At 37.2% G+C, this 20,798-nt stretch overlaps 1 protein-coding gene across 6 annotated transcripts in view; it reads right to left on the bottom strand.

Moving 5' to 3' along the window:
- The window catches only part of AGFG1 (ArfGAP with FG repeats 1), an 88,812-nt gene that overhangs the window by 58,241 nt on the left and 9,773 nt on the right, over positions 1–20,798 (bottom strand). For all 6 annotated transcript variants that reach the window (XM_034955305.3, XM_034955303.3, XM_034955304.3 and 3 more), the window contains exon 2: positions 11,273–11,366. In XM_034955305.3, coding sequence (XP_034811196.1) covers positions 11,273–11,366 — 94 coding nt within the window. The remainder of the gene's footprint in view (positions 1–11,272; positions 11,367–20,798) is intronic.

Here is a 20,798-nt window from a genome sequence, read left to right as displayed (position 1 = left end):
CAAAGCAACACCGAGGAAAGAAAAGTGTTTTCAACAATAGAGCTAGAAGTGTATATATTCATGTAAAAATATGAAACTCAATCCCTATCACACCATACACTAAAATTAATTTGAGATGGATCATAGATGTAAATGTAAAGCTTCTAAAATAAATAAGATTATCCTCATGATTTGAGAGGAAGCAGATTTTTTAAGACAGAGAAGAGGAACCATTCACTATAAAACAAAAAACTAATAAATTGTATTTCATCAAAATGACAAAACTTCCACTTGCCAAAAGATATCAAAAAGAAAATAAATGAGGGCCAGGCATGATGGCTCATGCCTGTAATCCCAGCACTTTGGGAGGCCGAGGCAGGTGGATCACCTGAGGTCAGGAGTTCCAGACCTGCCTGGCCTACATGGCAAAACTTCATCTCTACTAAATTACAAAAAATTAGCTGGGACTGGTGGTGTGCGCTTGTGGTCCTAGCTACTCGGGAGGCTGGGGCACAAGAACCAACTGAACCCAGAAGGCGGAGGTTGCAGTGAGCCAAGATCGCGTCACTGTACTCCAGTCTGGGCAACAGAGTGAGACTCTGTCTCAAAAAATTAAAAACAAAAAACAAAAAACCACAGACTGGGAGAAAATTTTTACTAAGGATATATCTGACAAAGAAGAATGAACAAATTATAATTTATTCATAGAATAGAAGCTAATACTTGGTAATAAACAGGAAAAAGTACAGGCATCCACGTGCATAACTCTCAAAAGAAGGTTTACTTTGGTTGGGCACTGTGGCTCAGGCCTGTAATCCTCGCACTTTGGGAGGCCAAGACAGGTGGATCGCTTTAGTCAGGAGTTGGAGACCAACTTGGGCAACACAGTGAGATCTCGTCTCTACAAAAATAAACAGTATTAGCCAGGCATGGTGGCACGCACCTGTAGTCCCAGCTACTTGGGAGGTTAAGGGGGGAGAATTGCTTAAGCACAGGTGGTCAAGGCTGCAGTGAGCTGTAATCGCACCACTGCACTCCAGCCTGGACAACAGAGTAAGACCCTACCTCAAAAAAAATAAAAAAGGAAGGAGGGTTATTTTAAAAATCACATTTTAACTTACTTTACATGAATGTGAACAAAAAAACAAAACAGTGCCTCAGGAGTAGACTCCGTCTCTACTAAAAATAAAAAAATGGGCCACGCGTGGTGGTGTATGCCTATGGTCCCAGCTGCTCAGGAGGCTGAGGTGGAAGAATCACCTGAGCCCAGGAAGTCAAGGCTGCAGTAAGCCGTGATCCAGCCACTGCACTCCAGCCTGGGAGTGACAGAAGTTGAGACCCTGTCTCAAAAAATTCAGGGAAGGACTGAATAGGAAGAAGTGTCCAGTGACTGTCTGTAATGATGTTTATGTGTATATTTGTATAGGGCTTTGGATTACCAAATTGGAAGCAATGATCAAAACTCATCCAAAAGTACACTTAAGATTCTTAAGTTTCACTGTATATAAATTATACCCCAAAAAATTGAACGAATACTGAATTCTAATTAATGATAGATATACTGGGTTAGGCCCAATGGCTCATGCCTATAATCCCAACACTTTAGGAGGCCAAGGTGGACAGATCACCTGAGGTCAGGAGTTCAAGACCATCCTGGCCAACATGGCAAAACCCCATCTCTACTAAAAATACAAAAACTAGCCCAGCGAGGTGGTGGGTGCCTGTAGCCCCAGCTACTCTGGAGGCTGAAGCAGGAGAATCTCTTGAATCCAGGAGGTGGAAGTTGCAGTTAGCCAAGATCACACTACTCCAGCCTGAGCGACAAGAGCAAGACTCTGTCAAAAAAAATTAGGCTGGGCACGGTGGCTCACGCCTGTAATCCCAGCACTTTGAGAGGCTGAGGTAGGTGGATCACCTGAGATCAAGAGTTCAAGACCAGCCTGGCCAATATGATGAACCCTCGTCTCTACTAAAAACACAAAAAATTAGCTGGGCGTGGTGGCGAGCGCCTGTAATCCCAGCTACTCAGGAGGCGAAGGCAGGAGAATCACTTGAACCTGGGAGGCGGTGGTTGCAGTGAGCCAAGATCATGCCACTGCACTCCAGCCTGGGCAACAAGAGCGAAACTCCGTCTCAAAAAAAAAAAATTTTTTTTTAATTTAATTTAAAAATAAAAAAGATAGATATATTGCAGTTTATACAAGTAATGTGAACTAATGTTTTGATCTTACTTTGAAATATCAGATGGACTGATGAAAGGATACAGATATCTGCTGAGGCAAATATAGCACAATGTTTATTGTACCTGTATAATTTTTCAACTTTTATGTATTTGGAATTTTCCATAATAATGTTGGAGGAGGGGAGGAAAACAGGCAGATCTGGCCATTGTGCTATGGCTCTGAGCATTCTCTGCCCAAGTCCAGAGTCTTGCTGTAGCTACCTAGGAGAGCAGGTTCTGAGAGACAATGTAGCAGACAGCCAAACCAGGCTCCCTGCAGGCAGACGAGCTGGTGAACCACTGCTCACCTGCCATAAGACCTATGACACTATGCTGCCATTAGATGGCACAAAGCAGGACAAGTTCTCCTATCAAAAGATAACTGCTCACAGACACTCCATCCTTGCAAAGAACCTAGGATCACAGGCCAGTATGAGATTGTCCTTGGGGAAGTAGTGGGAGTCATGGTCCAGTAAGACTGACCAAAAAATATCACCCAAATCAACAAGAAGTTCTTGCAGGCATGGCCTTTGGCTACTACTACCCAAACCTTAAACATCATTACCAATTCCTCAAAAACCTATGAGGCTGGAGGGCCTGTTTGTTTTCTTCTTACCAGCTCATAACGTACCCCATAACCAGATGGCATACTGTTGCCAAAATGAATGTCAGCTGCCGTCCTGACAGACCAACAGGCTTCTTGTCCTGCAGTAAGAACCCAACATCAATTTTAAGGAGACTGAGTAGCAGCTGATGCCAGAGCAATGGAAAAGACACAGGAAAAGGACTACAACTCAGATGTGTACCAGGTAGCACTCGGGCTGCGTCCGTGTCCCACAAGGCACTGAAGTCACCTGAGCTGCTATGTTTCCCGGGGACTTTAAGCCGGCAGGGGCCCCAGGTTATAGATTATCCAGCTCCAGAATAACTACCTGGCCTGAGGCCCCCACTGTCTTAACACAAACCTCTGCCTGAATCTATGCCACATACTACTAATGCAGGTCCATTCCAGTCCAATCTTTGTAGGTGTCACTGTGATCCATCTAGCCTCCAATCCCTTTTTTTCTTCCTCTTTTTTTTTTTTTGAGACAGAGTCTCACTCTGTCACCCAGGCTGGAGTACAGTGGTGCCATCTTGGCTCACTGCAACCTCTGCCTGCTGGGTTCAAGTGATTCTTGTGCCTTGGCCTCCAGAGTAGTTGGGATTACAGGCACACGCCACCACGCCCAGCAAATTTTTGTATTTTTAGTAGAGATGGGGTTTTGCCATGTTGCCCAAGCTAGTCTCGAACTCCTGGCCTCAAGTGATCTGCCTGCCTCGGCCTCCCAAAGTGCTGGGATTACAAACATGAGGCATGGTGCCCAGCCAAGCCTCCAATCCTTTATAAGCAATACAAAGTTTTAAAGCCCATTTTAACCACTCGATGTGTGGATATTACCTGAATCCTCATTCAAACAAACCATTAAGAAAAAAAAAGAAAAGTAAGATACTGATGAACAACAGAAAACTTAAAACACTGACCAGATGACTAGATTACTGTTAATTGTCATAGGGACAAAAATAGCACTGTTGCCATATATATTTTAAAGTCCTTGAAGTTTACAGATAACATGAGAGTTGAGTTTACAGATGAAATTTTATGTCTCGCATTTGCTTAAAAATAATAAAAAGACAGCCATGTGTTGATGGAAGTTTGTTACATTATCTACTTGTCTAAAGGCATGAATAACTCCACAAAAAAACTCTTTAAAAAAGAAACAAAAGCATCTAATGATTTATATTGTTTTAATTCGAGTCAAGTAAGATTTTTTAGAAGATAACACACAATGGCAAGAAAAAAACAAGCTAAGAGATTACAGGAAGCTAGAATGGTAAGGCAAACAGCTAGAAAGAAATACACTGTAACCTGGAATATGTAATGTAAAAAAAGTTAAGTAAACTCTCAGAGTAGTTACAAACAACATCTAGCTTCTTCTATAAATCTCTGGGTTTTCTGTCATTCAAAAAGACCCACGGATTATGATATGTTCAAAACAAAGACATGTCTACATTTTCTACATTTTTGTTAGTGTATTTCTCTGAAAGCCAACAGTTAACATCAAATAATATACTCTAAATATTTTCAACTTTACTAAGTTACTACTGACCAGATTCAGCTAATATTTAGAAGAGCCATAGCGCCATACCTTCCTTTCAAAATGCTTAAAAGGCCAGACGCGCATAAATATGCAGACACTAAATAAATTTCCCTTAAATAATAATAGTGTGCTTTAATATTTTAATTGGATGGTTTTAAACCTCAGATATCCCTCTAGGAAGCTATTCCCTCAAATAATTAATTTTGTAGTTTAAAATGTTTTTCAATGTATTATTAGTGAATGTTTTCATTTATTAATACCATCATACTGACTGAAATTCTGCAAAAATTTATCTCCACCCTAAATTCAATTCAAAGCATGCCATGTTCCTATGTGATACTTATTTTCTGTGTTTAGGAATCAACTGGAAAAGTATCTTTGCCCATAAAAGCACGATCTTGGGCAAGTTACCAAACCTGGGGAAAAAAATTTTTTTTAATTTTAAAAAATAAAATAAAACCATGATCTTACATCTATATAATACATCAATTTTCAAAATGTTTTCCTATATACTACCTTCAAATCAACCTCATGAAATAGGCAAAACAGATACTTCCCACAGATTACAAAGGAAAATGAAGGTCAGGGAAAAGCGGTTTGCCCAAGGTGACAAGGTTCATAAATTAGTGGTAATCAAACTAAACCACGGATTTTTTTGAGTCCTAGTAAATTAGCCAGGCATGGTGGTACATGCCTGTAATCCCAGCTACTTGGGAGGCTGAGGCAGGAGAATCACTTGAATCTGGGAGGTGGAGGTTGCAGTGAGCCAAGATTGCACCACTGCACTCCAGCCTAGGCGACAGAGTAAGACTCCATCCCCCCCAAAAAAAAAAAAAAAAAAGAAAGAAAGAAACTCATTTGGCTATATATGCTTGTGCATTTTCACTGCTTTAGGTATAATTAAGACGTACGCAAGATTATGCCACACAGATGTCTATAATGTCTTGAGGGCAGTAAGACCAATACAGAAGAAACTAAGAGCAATAACAAAAAAAATTTTTTTTTGTAAATCTTATAGTGAATGTTATTTTTTAAACAGTTTAAAATACATATGGGGGTGTTAGTATCTGAGGTATAAAAACTCCTGAAAGACTGATGGGATTAGAAGAGAAAAGTCAAGCAAAAATAAAAGCCAGCATTGGTAAAATGGCAAGAAAATTAGAATACAGATAGCACATGTGGAAAACAAAACAAAGATCATTGTAGTTAAAACATTTCTGCTGGCAATAACGTCATTACATTAAGAAGTCAGGTCATAAAAAGATTTACATTGCAAGCTGAAACATAAGAGTTCTATACATCTTCAATCTGCAGACCAAACTGGGTCATCACTAGCCTGTTTTTATACTGCCTTAATCTAAAGATGGTTTTTACACTAAAGAATTGTGTGTGGGGGGTGGGGGGGGGGAAGAGGGGGTGAATTCAAACAAGGATATGCAACAGAGAATACAGGTGGCCCACAAAGCCTACAATATTTACTATCTGGCCACTACAAACAGTTTGCCAACCCCTGCCATGAGCAACAGAATAGTTGTAAATCCTGAATTAATGAGTATGTAACTTAACTCTGCCACTCTACATGACAATATGTTGTTACTAAAATAACTATCAATTTTCATTATTATTAAACTCAGCAGAAAATCGAAGTTAAATGCTCCAAGAGTTTAAATACATAACCCGAATATTAATGTAAATGACATGACAGTATGCTATGAAAACTGAAAAATCCCCCTACAGAAACCATCCAAACCAGGAATGAAAATAAAAATTGATAATTCTTCTTATAACTTCTACCACTTTAGATTCAGATTCAATAAATAAATACTATCTGACAAGAAATACGCTGGGAATTTTCACAAGTTGGCCTAATTCAAAAAATCCTAGCATTTTTATACATAGGTATTATAGTTACTACCAATAGAAATTAAGGCTAAAAAGCTTCTTGCCCAAGGTTCACAACCTACATAGTCCAAATCTGAGCTTTCAGCACAAGACCACTGTACTTTTATTATGTCTCCTGCCTGTAGAAGACTGCAAGGGGAGGGCAGGAATCATCTCCCTTTTTGTATCCCTAGGACCTAAGGACAGTTCCTGGCACACAGCAGGCTATTTTATTTATTTTTTTTTTTTTTGAGACGGAGTCTCGCTCTATCGCCCAGGCTGGAGTGCAGTGGCGCAATCTCGGCTCACTGCAAGCTCCACCTCCCAGGTTCACGCCATTCTCCCACAGCAGGTAATTTATTAATAAATCTCTGCTTCAAAAATGAATCAATCATGAATGTTAACAAGGGAAAAGGGTACGTTATTGCATGAGTTTTCAAAGCAATCATTTTGTTTTGTTTTTAATCCAGTATAGAGATAATCAAATACTGGCATGCAATGCCTGATTTTACTCCTACACATAGACCATGCCTGTGGAGCATTAATAGTAATGTCTTCTTTTTTTTTCTTTTTTTTTTTTTTGAGACAGTCTCGCTCCGTTGCCCAGGCTGAAGTGCAGTGGCACAATCTCACTGTAACCTCCACCTCCCAGGTTCAAGCGATTCTCCCACCTCAGTCTCCCAAGTACCTGGGATTACAGGCACACACCACCATGCCTGGCTAATTTTTTTTTTTTTAATATATATATATTTTTAGTAGAGACAGAGTTTCGCCACGTTGGCCAGGCTGGTCTTGAACTCCTGGCCTCAACTGATCCATTCTCCTCAGCCTCCCAAAGAGCTGGGATTACAAGCATGAGCCACCGCACTTGGCCAGTAGTAATGCTTTTACTTTTAGTCTTCAAACATATTAGGAAGGTTAACTTACCACTAGAAAACATAAACTATACATATTTCAAAATAAAATTATTTCTAAATTTTCTTCTCCATTGAATTATCTACTTACAGCAGTGTTCACCAGTCCACCTTCCATTAACTTTATAATCAGAAGTTAATCCAACTTCCTTTAACTAGAAAACCATAATTTGCCCATGACATCACAAATGAGGACGTACAGAAAATCACTATAGATTTTTTTTTTTTTTTTTTTTTTTGAGACAGTATCTCGCTTGGTCACCGAGACTGGTGTGCAGTTGCATGATCATGACTTACTGCAGCCTTGAACTCCAGGGCTCAAGCAATGCTCCCACCTCAGCCTCCTGGGTAGCCGGGACTACAGATGTGTACCACCACACCTGGCTAATTTTTAAATTTTTGTAGAGATGGGATCTCGCTTTGTTGCCTAGGTTGATCTCGAATTCCTGGCCTCAAGGGATCCTCCCACCTCCACCTCCCAAAGTGCTGGGATTACAGGGGAGCTACAGTGCCAAGATCACTACAGGTTTTTTTTTAAAGTAACTGTATGATACAAAAGAAATACATGGAAACTTTTTGTGAAATATTCTGGTTCTGAAAAAAATGACAAAAATTACTTCAGCAAATAAATACAAAGTGCTCCAATGTGAAATATTTTACTAGCATCTGGCATATTATGTGCTGTAACTTAATGATATACATATCTCCTCCACCAAACACACTGTAGAAGTCTATAAACACTAAAGTAATAGTCAAGAAATTTGTGAACCACATCTGTAGAAACTAATGATCTACTCTGTAAGTATGGTCTCTATGCATATCTATAAATAGTAATAACATTATTTGCTTACCACAGCTACCAATACAGATATACTTTATTGATGACTAAAATAAAATTAGTATTGCCATCAGTTGTGTGATTGTATCCATGCCCTTTGCCCTGTAACTTGGTAGCCCCTCTCACTCTGATTCTGGGCTTGGAGCATGACTTTCTTTGGCAATAGGATGTTCAACTACAATGCAAGTATTAAGACAGAATTAAATTATATATGCAGAAAACCATACACAGATGTTTCCCACATATAAATGTCTGGAGGAACATTCATAGCATATGGCATGCAGGTTAATTCTATTCAACACATTACAAGTCATTCATCATTCATGGTGCTTGCCTGCTTAAGCCAGCAACATCTTCCAATAGTGACAACAACCAAACATGCCCCACAGCTCACTAAAACTCCCTGGTGGGGATCAAAGATCCAAGGCTGCTGCCAAAGCCAATATACTTTCTGATCTTTTAATTTTGGAAATACTCATCTTCAGGCATGAACTCATTCATGCACAAGATGTATGATAGAGCCTTTTTAATCCAAAACTTATGTGACTGAATATGGCCCTTTCCAAACTATTAAAAGGTGACGAGAGAATATGGCAACTTATTTTGAAATGTAAACTTACGTTCTGGTACTATTCCCTATGCAAGTGATACTTACCATTTAAAGGTTTAAAAAAGATAAACTGATAATAAAACACTTGCACGTGAAATCCATAAAGATTTGGTTATAAAGCTGTACCAACTGTCCCACACTTCGTATCTTCATCATCCTCTACACACCTCTCAAAATTTTAAGAACACAGATACTGTTAATACTGTAAAGAACCAAACATACCTGTCCATTATTTTGGTTCTAAGATGTTCTTTGGTATACTATAAGAAGGTATGTTTGTCTTCCTTAACAAGCATTTACAAGGTTAGTATATTTCCTAGCAACCTATTGCAAGTTTCCCTTTTTCTTTTTGTACTGTTTGCTCCATCTTCAGTGACTTCCACTACCAGCTTAGGTTCTAGTTACCCTCAAAAACCAACAAATGTGTTATCTGTTCTGTCGGGTCTTCCCAATCCTCTCCTTTCCACCAAAATACTGATTCCCTTTTCCATACTACTGCTGATACTTCTTATTCTTATCATTATTTATCTAATACCATGTTGCAATTATCTGTTATGTATCTGTCACACCAACTGTGAGCCCTTTGTCCACTAAGCCGGTGTAACACATCTATAACCACATCCCTAATAGCCAGCACAGTGACAGTGATTGTCATGGTAAGTGCTTTGAGTGGTCTATCAACTTGCAAACCTCTTTGTAGGACTTAAGATTCATAAATACATTTCAGTCACTTATAACATTTACATTTTGCTCTACTTTTTGATGCAGTGAGTTCCTAAAAATTAACTAATTCTTTTTATATACTCTAAATTTACCATAATGCTACAGCCTTAAAAAATATTCCTTCAGAAATCCTGCCATACATGACAATAAGGATGAATCTTGAGGACATTACACTAAATATGCCAATCACAGAAGTACAAATATTGTGTAATTCCATTTATATGAGGTATCTAAAATAGTCAAACCCATAGAAGCAGAGAGTAGAATCGGGGCAACAGGGGCAGAAGATAAAATGAGGAGCTGTAATTCAACTGGTATAAAGTTTCAGTTATACAAGACGATTAATTTCTAGAGATCTGCTATACAGCACTATGTCTATAATTAACCATAGAATACTGCACATCTAAAAATTTGTTAAGAGGGCAGATCAATGTTCCCACCACAATTAAAAAAATATATACTCCTTCAATCTTGGTATTGTTTTGGACCAGTCTCCACCTAACCTTATCTCACATATTGTTATATTTTCACTTCTTCAATTGACTGCTGTTATCACAGTTTTGCTACTCTGTTTTTACCTACTGTCATATTTTTAATCTAAAGATAGAATAATATTCTTTATTTCTGATTCCATTCTAATTTCCAAAATTTTGCACACTAAGCCAACATTCTAAGAAAGTAACTTCAAGTGTGCAATGTTAAGTTAATCCTACTTGTAAACTTTACACAAGTAGTTCAAATTGTATTTTAATCAATATATATTATTCTATGCTTACTCTTCATTAAAAGCCTCCTACCCTTTCATCCAGCTTTACATGTTCTTATAATGTACTCACATTAGTCTGGAATCTGAATACTCAAAATAATTTGTCATCGGCAAAATTTGGAGACTTCAAAATGTGCTCTCTTCTTTAAATAATTTAAAATGAAATATTTAAAAATATTTCATAGCTGTGAATTTATATTTCCTCACTATTTTAGAACCAAAAGCAAGTGGACATCACAAGTAGGCAAACAATTTTAAGGTATTACTTTCAGAGTATTAGGAAGAAAGGCAGAGTGTAAAATGCTTGCATATATTTTCTAAGGGTCCAAGGAGAAGATTAAAACTAATAAAATTTTAATATTTAACTTACTTTATGTTTATTAAGGATATCAAAGATGCAACCAGAAGAGTACCACTAAAGTACTACTTATCCTTTCTAGAAAATGAGACTTTTCTGTCAAATAATAATAGCTATTATTAATCAGCTTGGGTTAACTGGCTCATCCTTATTGCAGGATTATAAAAAAATGCCCACTCTCTTTGTTAATTTTATTAATTTTAAAAATATTAGAAAAATTTTTAAAACTTTTACTAATAGCAAAACACAGAGCTAAAAGCAAACAAGCAAACAGAATAGAATTACTGGAAGCCCATTAAAGGCAAGAAAAAAAGCTTCCATCCAAATCTTTATACCATCTGGCTCCCAATGACACTTAGCTGCCACTGAGAACTACTAACCTCCTCCCTACTGAGCACCTGCTAAACATTACACATCACATACACATCCAAAGTTAAAAATTTACGAAAAATAGAGGACTTCAAGTGAAAGCTGATCACACAACACTCTAACAAGTTTAACACAACATCACAAAATGAATTCTCTTCCTCTTTTTTGACTTTTGAAGCGAAGACTAACAATAACTGTAATAATGGGTGTCCTCCGAAACGCCTTTTATATTCAAGACTGATGACTTTTAAATACACACATTTCACCTCAGATTTACGGTAAAGTGTTTATGTAGTAAACATTAATTCCAAATACATTATTAAATGAGTACATTTTAAAATATCTAAATATAAAATACAAAAATAACTTATTTAGACCGTGAAATTCAACATTTTAAATAACTTACTAAATCTCATTAAAATGACTGCCAACAAAAAAGTCAAAAATTGCAAAAAAAAAAAAAAAAACCACTTACTTCATTTCCATGTTTTTGTAAGAATTCAATTTCCTGTTGTGTGAATGTTGTCATGGAGATAGATTTCACCCTGTGTGGTGGATTTAATCCTCGCCTAAAAGATAAAATATTTTACAAAATTTACTAGTACATACCACATTTTTAAAATGACACATCTAGTAATTCAAAATATTTCTAACCAACACACAAACTTGAAACAGTGTTTTCATTCCATAAACTCAAAGTATTTTTAAATTATTTTAAACTATTAAACTTAATAATAAATATTAAGGTTTGGTTAGACTCATTAAATAATAGACTTAACAATAAATTCAATTAACCACCTAGTTAAAAACACAAAGTAACTGTGACACATGAGTTTCTAGGAAATGCAAATAGTGCTTTAGTGTGTTTCTGATGAAAAGACTATACATATGAAGAACTCTATGAAAGAATTATTAAAATTCTTTAAATATTTCATATTTCCTAAGAAACAATGATATAATAAGACCAGAGCTATACAAATATCCTTATCAAACAGCTGTTAGCTTTAAATAAGTTTAAGACTAATTTAGAAAACTATATTACAAGTAATATCATGAATTGAGGTAATAAACCAATTAGTAAAGTCCTATCTTGCCATCAATTCAAGTAAGAATTTATAATAAAGAACATTTTCAGCCACCTCAGAAGACAGTGAGTGTACAAGAGGAAACTGCAGGGACATACGGAAGAGATTCAAAAAAATTGCTGCATGCATGATTAAACAATTTTTAAGGTCCTTTAGAACCCTGAAGCCTTTTCTGTATGGATGGCCTTAAAAGGACTTTACCTTGATGTTTGAACACGCACATGAAAAACTGAGTGGAAATGCACTCAAACAGATTTAATAACTATTTACATGTTGTCCAACTATCTTGTGGGCAGGTCCACCCACAAGAATAATGGCCCAATAATCTATGCAAAATACCAAGTAACCTACGCAAAGTTCCACAGAACTACTTTGGGGTCATGTTCTCTGACAAAGGTCTCATTTGAACTCTAGGTTCTACAGCAATTACTGCAGTAATTTTTTTTTTTTTTTTTTTGAGACGGAGTCTCGCTCTGTCGCCCAGGCTGGAGTGCAGTGGCGCAGTCTCGGCTCACTGCAAGCTCCACCTCCCGGGTTCACGCCATTCTCCTGCCTCAGTCTCCTGAGTAGCTGGGACTACAGGTACCCGCCACCACGTCCGGCTAATTTTTTGTATTTTTAGTAGAGACGGGGTTTCACCGTGTTAGCCAGGATGGTCTCAATCTCCTGACCTCGTGATCCACCTGCCTCGGCCTCCCAAAGTGCTGGGATTACAGGCGTGAGCCACCACGCCCGGCCAACTGCAGTAATATTTTTAAAGAATTTGTCAGTCAATTTGTAATCATTCACACTAATTAAATAGGATATTTAACAATGATATAAAATAATAAATGTACCAAAAGTTTTTAAAAAATATTTTGGGAACATTTTGAATAATTAAATATGGTGCGTAACATTCTAGAAATTCACGGTATTTTTGGGCCGGGTGCTGTGGTTCACATCTGTAACCCCAGCACTTTGGGGGGCCGAGACGACAAGCTCACCTGAAGTCAGGAGTTCAAGACCAGCCTGGGCAACATGGCAAAACCCTGTCTTTACTAAAAATACAAAAATAAGCTGGGCGTGGTGGCATGCACCTGTAATCTCAGCTACTGGGGAGGCTGAGGCATGAAAATTGCTTGAACCCAGGAGGCAGAGGTTGCAGTGAGCCAAGATCGTGCCACTGCACTCCATCCTGGACAACAGAGAAAGATTCTGTCTTATAAAAAAAAAAAAAAAGTATTTTTGTCAAAACACAAAGGAGAAGCTCCTCAATTCACTGCTTCTTTTTCTCCCTCCCCCTTGTCACAGATAAATGTCATCTTTCAGATCATGATCTGAATTAAGACAAGTTACACTTCATTTGTTTCGAATTTCAAAGTAGGGAAAAGTTAACTTGGGTTTGGCTGTTGTTTTGTTTTGCTTTAAATTTTATACTAATTTTTTCCTTCTGTTGTCATAAAATAGGGAAATAAAGGCTGAACAAGAAGAACTAAGTAACCGAAATTTTATTCTGGTAAAACTCTCAAACTTGGCCAGGTGTGGTGGCTCACACCTGTAATCTCAGTACTTTGGGAGGCCAAGGTGGGCATATCACTTGAGGTCAGAAGTTTGAGACCAGCCTGGCCAACATGGTGAAACCCCATCTCTACTAAAAATACGAAAATTAGGCAGGTGTGGTGGCGCTTGCCAGCTACTTAGGAGGCTGAGGCAGGAGAATCCCTTGACCCCAGGAGGCGGAAGTTGCAGTGAGCTGAGATTGCGCCACTGCATTCCATCCTGGGCAGCAGACTGAGACTCCATCTCAAAAAAAAAAAAAAAAAAAAACCACTCTCAAACTTAACTCTGAAGAAACAACCTCAGTAGTAACTTGCAAGTACCTTTACAGCTTGCAATCATAAAATAAGGCTCTAAAGACTAGTTTCAAATTTCCAAAAGTGGCTGGGCACAGTGGCTCATGCCTGTAATCCCAGTACTTTGGGAGGCCAAGGTAGAAAGATCACTTGAGGTCAGGAGTTCGAGATCAGCCTGGCCAACATGTTGAAACCCTGTCTCTACTAAAAACTACAAAAATTATCTGGGCATGGTGTCGCACGCCTGTAGTCCCAGCTACTCGGGAGGCTGAGGCAGCAGAATCACCTGAACCTGGGAGGCAGAGGGTGCAGTGAGCCAAGATTGCACCACTGCAGTCCAGCATGGGCAACAGAGCCAGACTCTCAAATAAATAAATAAATAAATAAATAAATAAATAAATAAATAAATAAATTTCCAAAAGTGAAAATTGAGAAAAGTCATTATTACTCACTTAGGGCACAACACTTTGTTTCCAACTCATCAGTATTATGAGAACACTAATCCACCCCTTTCAGGGAGGGTTTAATCATTTTTGATAAAATACATTCTACCTTGCCCCAAAACAATTCGCAAAGGAATTAACATCTCATTGTTCTCTCAAATGCCTCTACTCCTTCCTTCTCACTTTGCAACTTTGTCTCTCCTTATTCTGTAATATCTCCTCCTTGTTCCAGACAAGCCTTAACCTTTCCACCTACTGGTAATATCTCCTTTTAAAAATGGAAAAGGCAAAGGAGTAACTTTCTGATGAGGACATATCAAACACTATTAAAAGGATGTATGTTTTGGAAATTTTGGAGCAAACAACTATACCCGTATACTTCTCAAACTGTTCAATGAGGAAACAACAATTCATAAAGCTGACCCTAACTCTTTTTAAGTTACGTCACACATATGTAATCTCACAAATGCAGTACAGTGTGTAAATATATCCCAGGCCCTATCATATCACAGGGTATATTAATGAACAAAGAAGGTATTCATATTACCTAAATAAGTGAACATTTTGAACTTATGAAACAAGTACAACCAGAATGTACTCATAACCAAATGTGGAAAGGACATTTTTTCCAAGTGAAATCTGTTACAGGATTTGTTACTCGTTACAGGATTTATTCAAATGAGCTCTCTCAGTACACTCAAAATGAGATTCAATTTACAAAATGGCAGATAATTTTACAAGGCTACACTTATTACATAAATTGAGTAAGCATGAGGAAATTTTATGTGTTCATGTTGCTTTCTCTAATTGCTCTTTTATATTCCATTTATTCAGGGATATTAACTATATCTCAATGCAAGGCTGTACATGGATTTTTCATTTTTTAGCCTTCAAAAGCTTTGTACATGGATTTTACATGCTTATAAGAGTCTGAGAAAAAGCTGAAGACTGATTCCATCAATGTCTTAAGTAGCATTCAGAGTGATGAGTTGCAATGAAAATGAGTAGTCTCGCCCCTATACCACCCACACCCCACCCTACCCACCCGTGTGCCAAAACATGAGTAGTCTCAAACACTGATTGTGGGATAAACTCACCAATTTTTATTAAGAACCTCATTACTCCCATTTGACCCAGCTATGCCACTTTTGGGAATCAATTCTAAAAAAAGAATTGGAAATATAGCTGACCACCTATGTACAAGATGTTCACCAAACATTATTCATAATAGGAAAACATCAGAAACACTTCACACCAAAGAGGAAATGGTTAAACAAATAACAATTTTAAAAAGTATGACATTATGCACTTACAATTGTGCTTTAACTTTTTAAGATAAAAATTATATAGTATTCTCAGAGCTAATTTTTTTAATCAGCAAAAAAAAATAGACAAACCAAATACTCCAAAATGTTAACAGTTCTTGTATATAAGTGATGAGATCGAATGAATTTTTTTCTACTCATAATTTTCTATTCTCTCCAAGTTTTCTATAATAAAGATAACTTACTCTGCAGTAGAAAAAAAGGGTAAGAAATAATGGAAAGTCCAAGTGACTAGCAGTAGTATTCCAAAAATTTAGATTTTTAGTCTTGGCTTTATGAATGTGAACGTCTATGCTGAAGAATTAGAAAAAGAAATTAACAGAAGGAGGGCGGTTTTCCATTCTAAGGCTTTCTTTCCATTTTTCTAAAACCTGGAAAACCTTCCCTCGCAAGTCCTGTGATACCCACCAGCATCAACACCTTATCTTGATTTCTCTAAATCAAGGCTTCTTAACTTTGACACTATTGACATTTTGGGTTGGATAATTCTTTATTGTGGAGGGGTGTCCTATGCATTGTACGATGTTGAGCAGCATCTGCATTCCTGGCTCTACTCACTAAATGTCAGTAGCACCCTTCATCAAACAGTGACAATCAAAAATGTTTCCAGACATTGCCAAATATCCCCCACAGGGTAAAACCCCTGCAGCTGAGAACCACTGTTCTAAATATAATAAATATGTAAATTAACAAGCAAAAGAAATTAATGGAAGTTCTTTGGCTCTCTACTAAGATATAAACTCTACCAAGGTTCAATCTTGCATAACTTTCTTTTCAGAACAACAGAAAACAGAATAAATATTTCTCTCTCTGAAACAATAAACAACAAAGTAAACATACATGTTTAAAATCCATATAGGATATATATTAAAATTTAAGTTAGAAAACAGACTAAGGAAAGTGTCCACAACAAATAACCAAAAATAAACTATATAATATAAAGCACTCTTATATGAACTGGTTGGCAAAATGTAAGTTAATAAGGCAGTAGGAAATTAATATGTATACAGTATCTAGACTGGCACTTTACATATTTAATCTCATTAATTTCTACTTCCAACAGTATGGCAAACTGAAAAGGCTCCTCTACTACAATATGATAGTCCATAGATTACCCCCCGAAAACCCTACGACTATTAACATACTATTGAACTTTTTAGAAAGGGAAATCTCTAAGGATCCCCCACCCCACAGAAAAGAAAGACAAAAAATTAAAAATTAAGCTGAAACCAGAAATGTGTCCCATGTTATACACAAGAAGCAATGTTGTTCAGAAAGCAAGTGCCAACAATAGCCAAGGCGAGATGAGAGAGCTCAACCTCAGATATCTCTCTTAAGTTAAACCTAAGACCCTGGATGGGAAATAAAATACCTTCAGGTTACATAGGATCCTAGGATCCCATGAACATGCAAATTCTCTCTAAAGGAATGCATTTTCAATTTAAGCTATCAAGATTTCCAAATATTAAGTTCAATAAAATATGAGGCTGCAGTAAAAATTATCGCACAAAAATGAAACAAACCAATGAGCTTGAGTCAGTAAATGCAAAAGATTAACACCACCTCCCTCCAAGACTAGCTATCTGAATTACCAGTTACGAAATATAGTATATAGGAAACATTAAATGAAAGATGGAGTAAAAATGAACAGGAAATACGTAATTATCAGAATGAGGCAAATTTAAAAATCAGAATTTTCAGAAATGAAAAATTATAAATGTGGAAATTAAAAATTCACCAAATCAGTTAGAGAGCAGATTAGACACAACTAAAGAGAGAATTAATGAACTGGAAGGTAACACTGAAGTGATAATGACTGAGATTTTTTCAGATCCAATAAAAGTCATGCATCTACAGATATAAAAAGCACAGCTCATCAAAATCCGGATAAATAAAATCCAATTTAAAAACAATTTGGGCTGGGTGCGGTGGCTCACACCTGTAATCCCAGTACTTTGGGAGGCTGAGGCAGGTGGATCACCTGAGGTCAGGAGTTCCTGGCCAACCTGGTGAAACCCCATCTCTACTGGAAAAAAAAATAAAAAATTAGCTGGGCATGGTGGCGGGTGCCTGTAATCCTAGCTACTCAGGAGGCTTAGGCAGGAGAATCACTTGAACCTGCGAGTTGGAGGTTGCAGTGAGCTAAGATCACGCCATTGCACTCTAGCCTGAGCGACACTCCGTCTCAAAAAAAAAAAAAAGAAACGATTCGGTGAAACTTCAAAGACAGAGAAGATCTTAAAAGCAACTGGAATGAAAATATAGGGAACGAAATTTGGCTCGTAGTAGACTTCTCAATGGAAGGGAGAAGACCATGGAATATTATCTTCAAGTGGTAAGAAAAAATAACTTGTGAATCCAGCAAAGATATGTTTGAAGTATAAGATCAAAATAACAGTATCTTCAGATAAAAAACAAAACAAAAAAACCCACTAGGCTAGGTACGGTGGCTTATGTGTGCAATCCCAGCACTTTAGGAGGCCAAGGTGGGCAGATCACCTGAGCTCAGGAGTTCGAGACCAGCCTGGCTAACATGGTGAAACCCCATCTCTACTAACAACAAAAATACAAAAATTAGCCGGGCATGTTGGCGCACACTTGTAATCCCAGCTACTGGGGAGGCTGAGGCAGGAAGATCACTTGAACCCAGGAGGCAGAGGTTACAGTGAGCCAAGATCGTACCACTGCACTCCAGCCTGGGTAACAGAGTGAGACTCCATCTCAAAAAAAAAAAAAAAAAAAACTGAGAGGTCTTCATTAAAGAAGCTTATACTGTATATACTTTAAGAAGAAAAATGACCCAAGAAAGTCCTGAGATGCTAAGGGGTAAGCAAACTGTAAACTGGCAAATCTAAACAAATATCATCTTATTACAGTAACATCCAATTAACAGAAGGAAAAAAGGGACAAATAATATGTTTACCAACAATAACACTTAAATGAGCCAGGCGCGGTGGCTCACACCTGTAATCTTAATCCCAGCAGGCGGGTGGATCACTTGTGATCAGGAGTTCGAGAGCAGCCTGGCCAACATGGTTAAAACCCCATCTCTACTAAAAATACAAAAATTAGCCAGGTGTGGTGGCAGTCCTCAATCCCAGCTACTCAGGAGTCTGAGGCAACAGAATCACTTGAACCTGGGAGGCAGAGGTTGCAGTGAGCCGAGATCACGCCACTGCACTCCAGCCTGGGCCACAGAGTAAAACTCCGTCTCAAAAAAAAAAAAAAAAAACACCACTTAAATGAAACTACTTTGTATTTTTAAAGACCTTGTATTAACAGAAGATTAAAATACTGATTAACTCTGGAATGTTAATATCAATAGTACAATTTCAATTGTGACCATAAAAGAAAATGGAGGGTGGGGGTAGGGGGGAGGGATAGCATTAGGAGATATACCTAATGTTAATGGGTGCAGCACACCAACATGGCACGTGTATATATATGTAACAAACCTGCACGTTGTGCACATGTACCCCAAAACTTAAAGTATAATAAAAAAAAAAAGAAAACGGAATTCCACAAGTAAAAGGGAAAAATCAAAACAAAACCAAAAAAACTTTGCCAATTTTTTAATTAAACATGCATGTGCCATACAACCTAGCCCTAGATATTTACCCAAGTGAAATGAAAACTTACGTTCACCCAAAAACTTGAGCATAAACATTTACAGCATTTCCATTCATATATATCAAAAACTAGAAACTCCTCAAACGGAAAATGGAAAAACAAACAAGCAATGGAATACTACTTAGCAACAATGAGGAACAAACTATTAAGATAAACAACAACTAACTTGGATTAATCTTAAAGATAATATGTTGAGTGAAAAAAGGCAATCTAGAAAAGTTATGAGTCCATTTACACAACATTCTTGGAAAGACAAAACCTGCAGTGTTGGAGAACAGATCAGTAATTGCCAGGAGTACAGTAAAAACAAGGGCTAAAAGTTTTTTGGGGTGATGGAAAACTTGCATGTTCTAATTTGAGTGGTGGCTATATGAATCTATACATATGTTAAGATTCACAGAACTGCATACCAAAAAATTATAACGTATGTTAAGAAATAAAAAAACTGTAGTCCTGATTTCGTGTTAGTATCTATAGTAACCACAATTTTTAGACTAATTAAATTTATCATTAGCAGACTATCTTCACGACCAAATTTGATGATTTAAGTGAATAAAATCCTGCAGTGAATCAAAACAAGTATTTTTAAGATGTGAACCTGAGGTCACTTCCCTTTTTTGCTAAAGCCCTTCTAGCTACAGGGTGAATTCAGGGTTTATAAAACACTTTTCTGTCATATTAGTCATAACTATTGGATGAAAGTGTTGGGTAAGTAAACCACATTACTTTCATGGGGCCAATACTGAAGTACCACCCATTCCAGATCCTCAAATACACATTTTAAGTCTTCAGTTTCGTGCAAAAAAAAAAAAAAAGACTCAATAACTGCAGTTTTGATATCTTGAAAACATGTTTGCAAGTTAACTGGTTTCAAGAAGTTCAAAGTAGCCTACTGGTGCAGCCCAATACATTTTTGTAGTATAATTAAGACATCTGCAGATCCCCAGGAGATTTAGTTTTAATGACCACCACCCAGGTATGACTGTAACCAGATGGTGTGGCTCATTCCATATGTCCATCAGTGTGCTGCTCTTAACTAGGCCTCAAACAATCTTGCAAATAGCCATTTGTTCAATTCAAATAACAATCTGTACTGGATGAGTAAGTAGGAAAGCTTATTTAGTTAGTTTTATTAATTGTTTTTCTCCTGCTGTGGGAGAAGCTGGTAAAAATATTTTTAATAACCTGTGGAAGTTTATGTAGTTGCCAATAATACTGGCAGAAAGTAATAAAGTTGACATTTAGATCTAGCCCATCCTAGTTATTTACTAAAAATATTACATATGTTTCATAGCATAAAATTATACATTTAAAATCTAGAACAGATGGAAGGAAGGTGCCTTTAGTAGGTTATCAAATCTACAAACTATTGATGCCAAGACACCGTATATGTTGGCTAGTCCAAAATATTCGTCTATCCAGAGTCCAACATTAAAAAACTGAATATATTTAGCTTTCTATATATAATAATAAGCATGATATAAATCCCTATTATTCTGAGTTTCTGGGAAAGCCACAAATACTACACCATAAGGTCCTTGTAACACTTAGAGCAAGCATCTAAAAAATAATATTCAAGTTATGACTTAAACCTAATTAAGGCATTCTAGTTAAAAGTAGTGGACAAGGCTGGGTGCGGTGGCTCACGCTTGTAATCTCAGCACTTTGGGAGGCCGAAGCGGGCAG

This window comes from Pan paniscus, chromosome 13, assembly GCF_029289425.2.
Source record: "Pan paniscus chromosome 13, NHGRI_mPanPan1-v2.0_pri, whole genome shotgun sequence".
In the NCBI taxonomy this organism is placed as follows: Eukaryota; Metazoa; Chordata; class Mammalia; order Primates; family Hominidae; genus Pan; species Pan paniscus.
The sequence above is the reverse complement of the archived record's forward strand: the minus strand, read 5'-3'. Positions and strand labels throughout refer to the sequence as shown.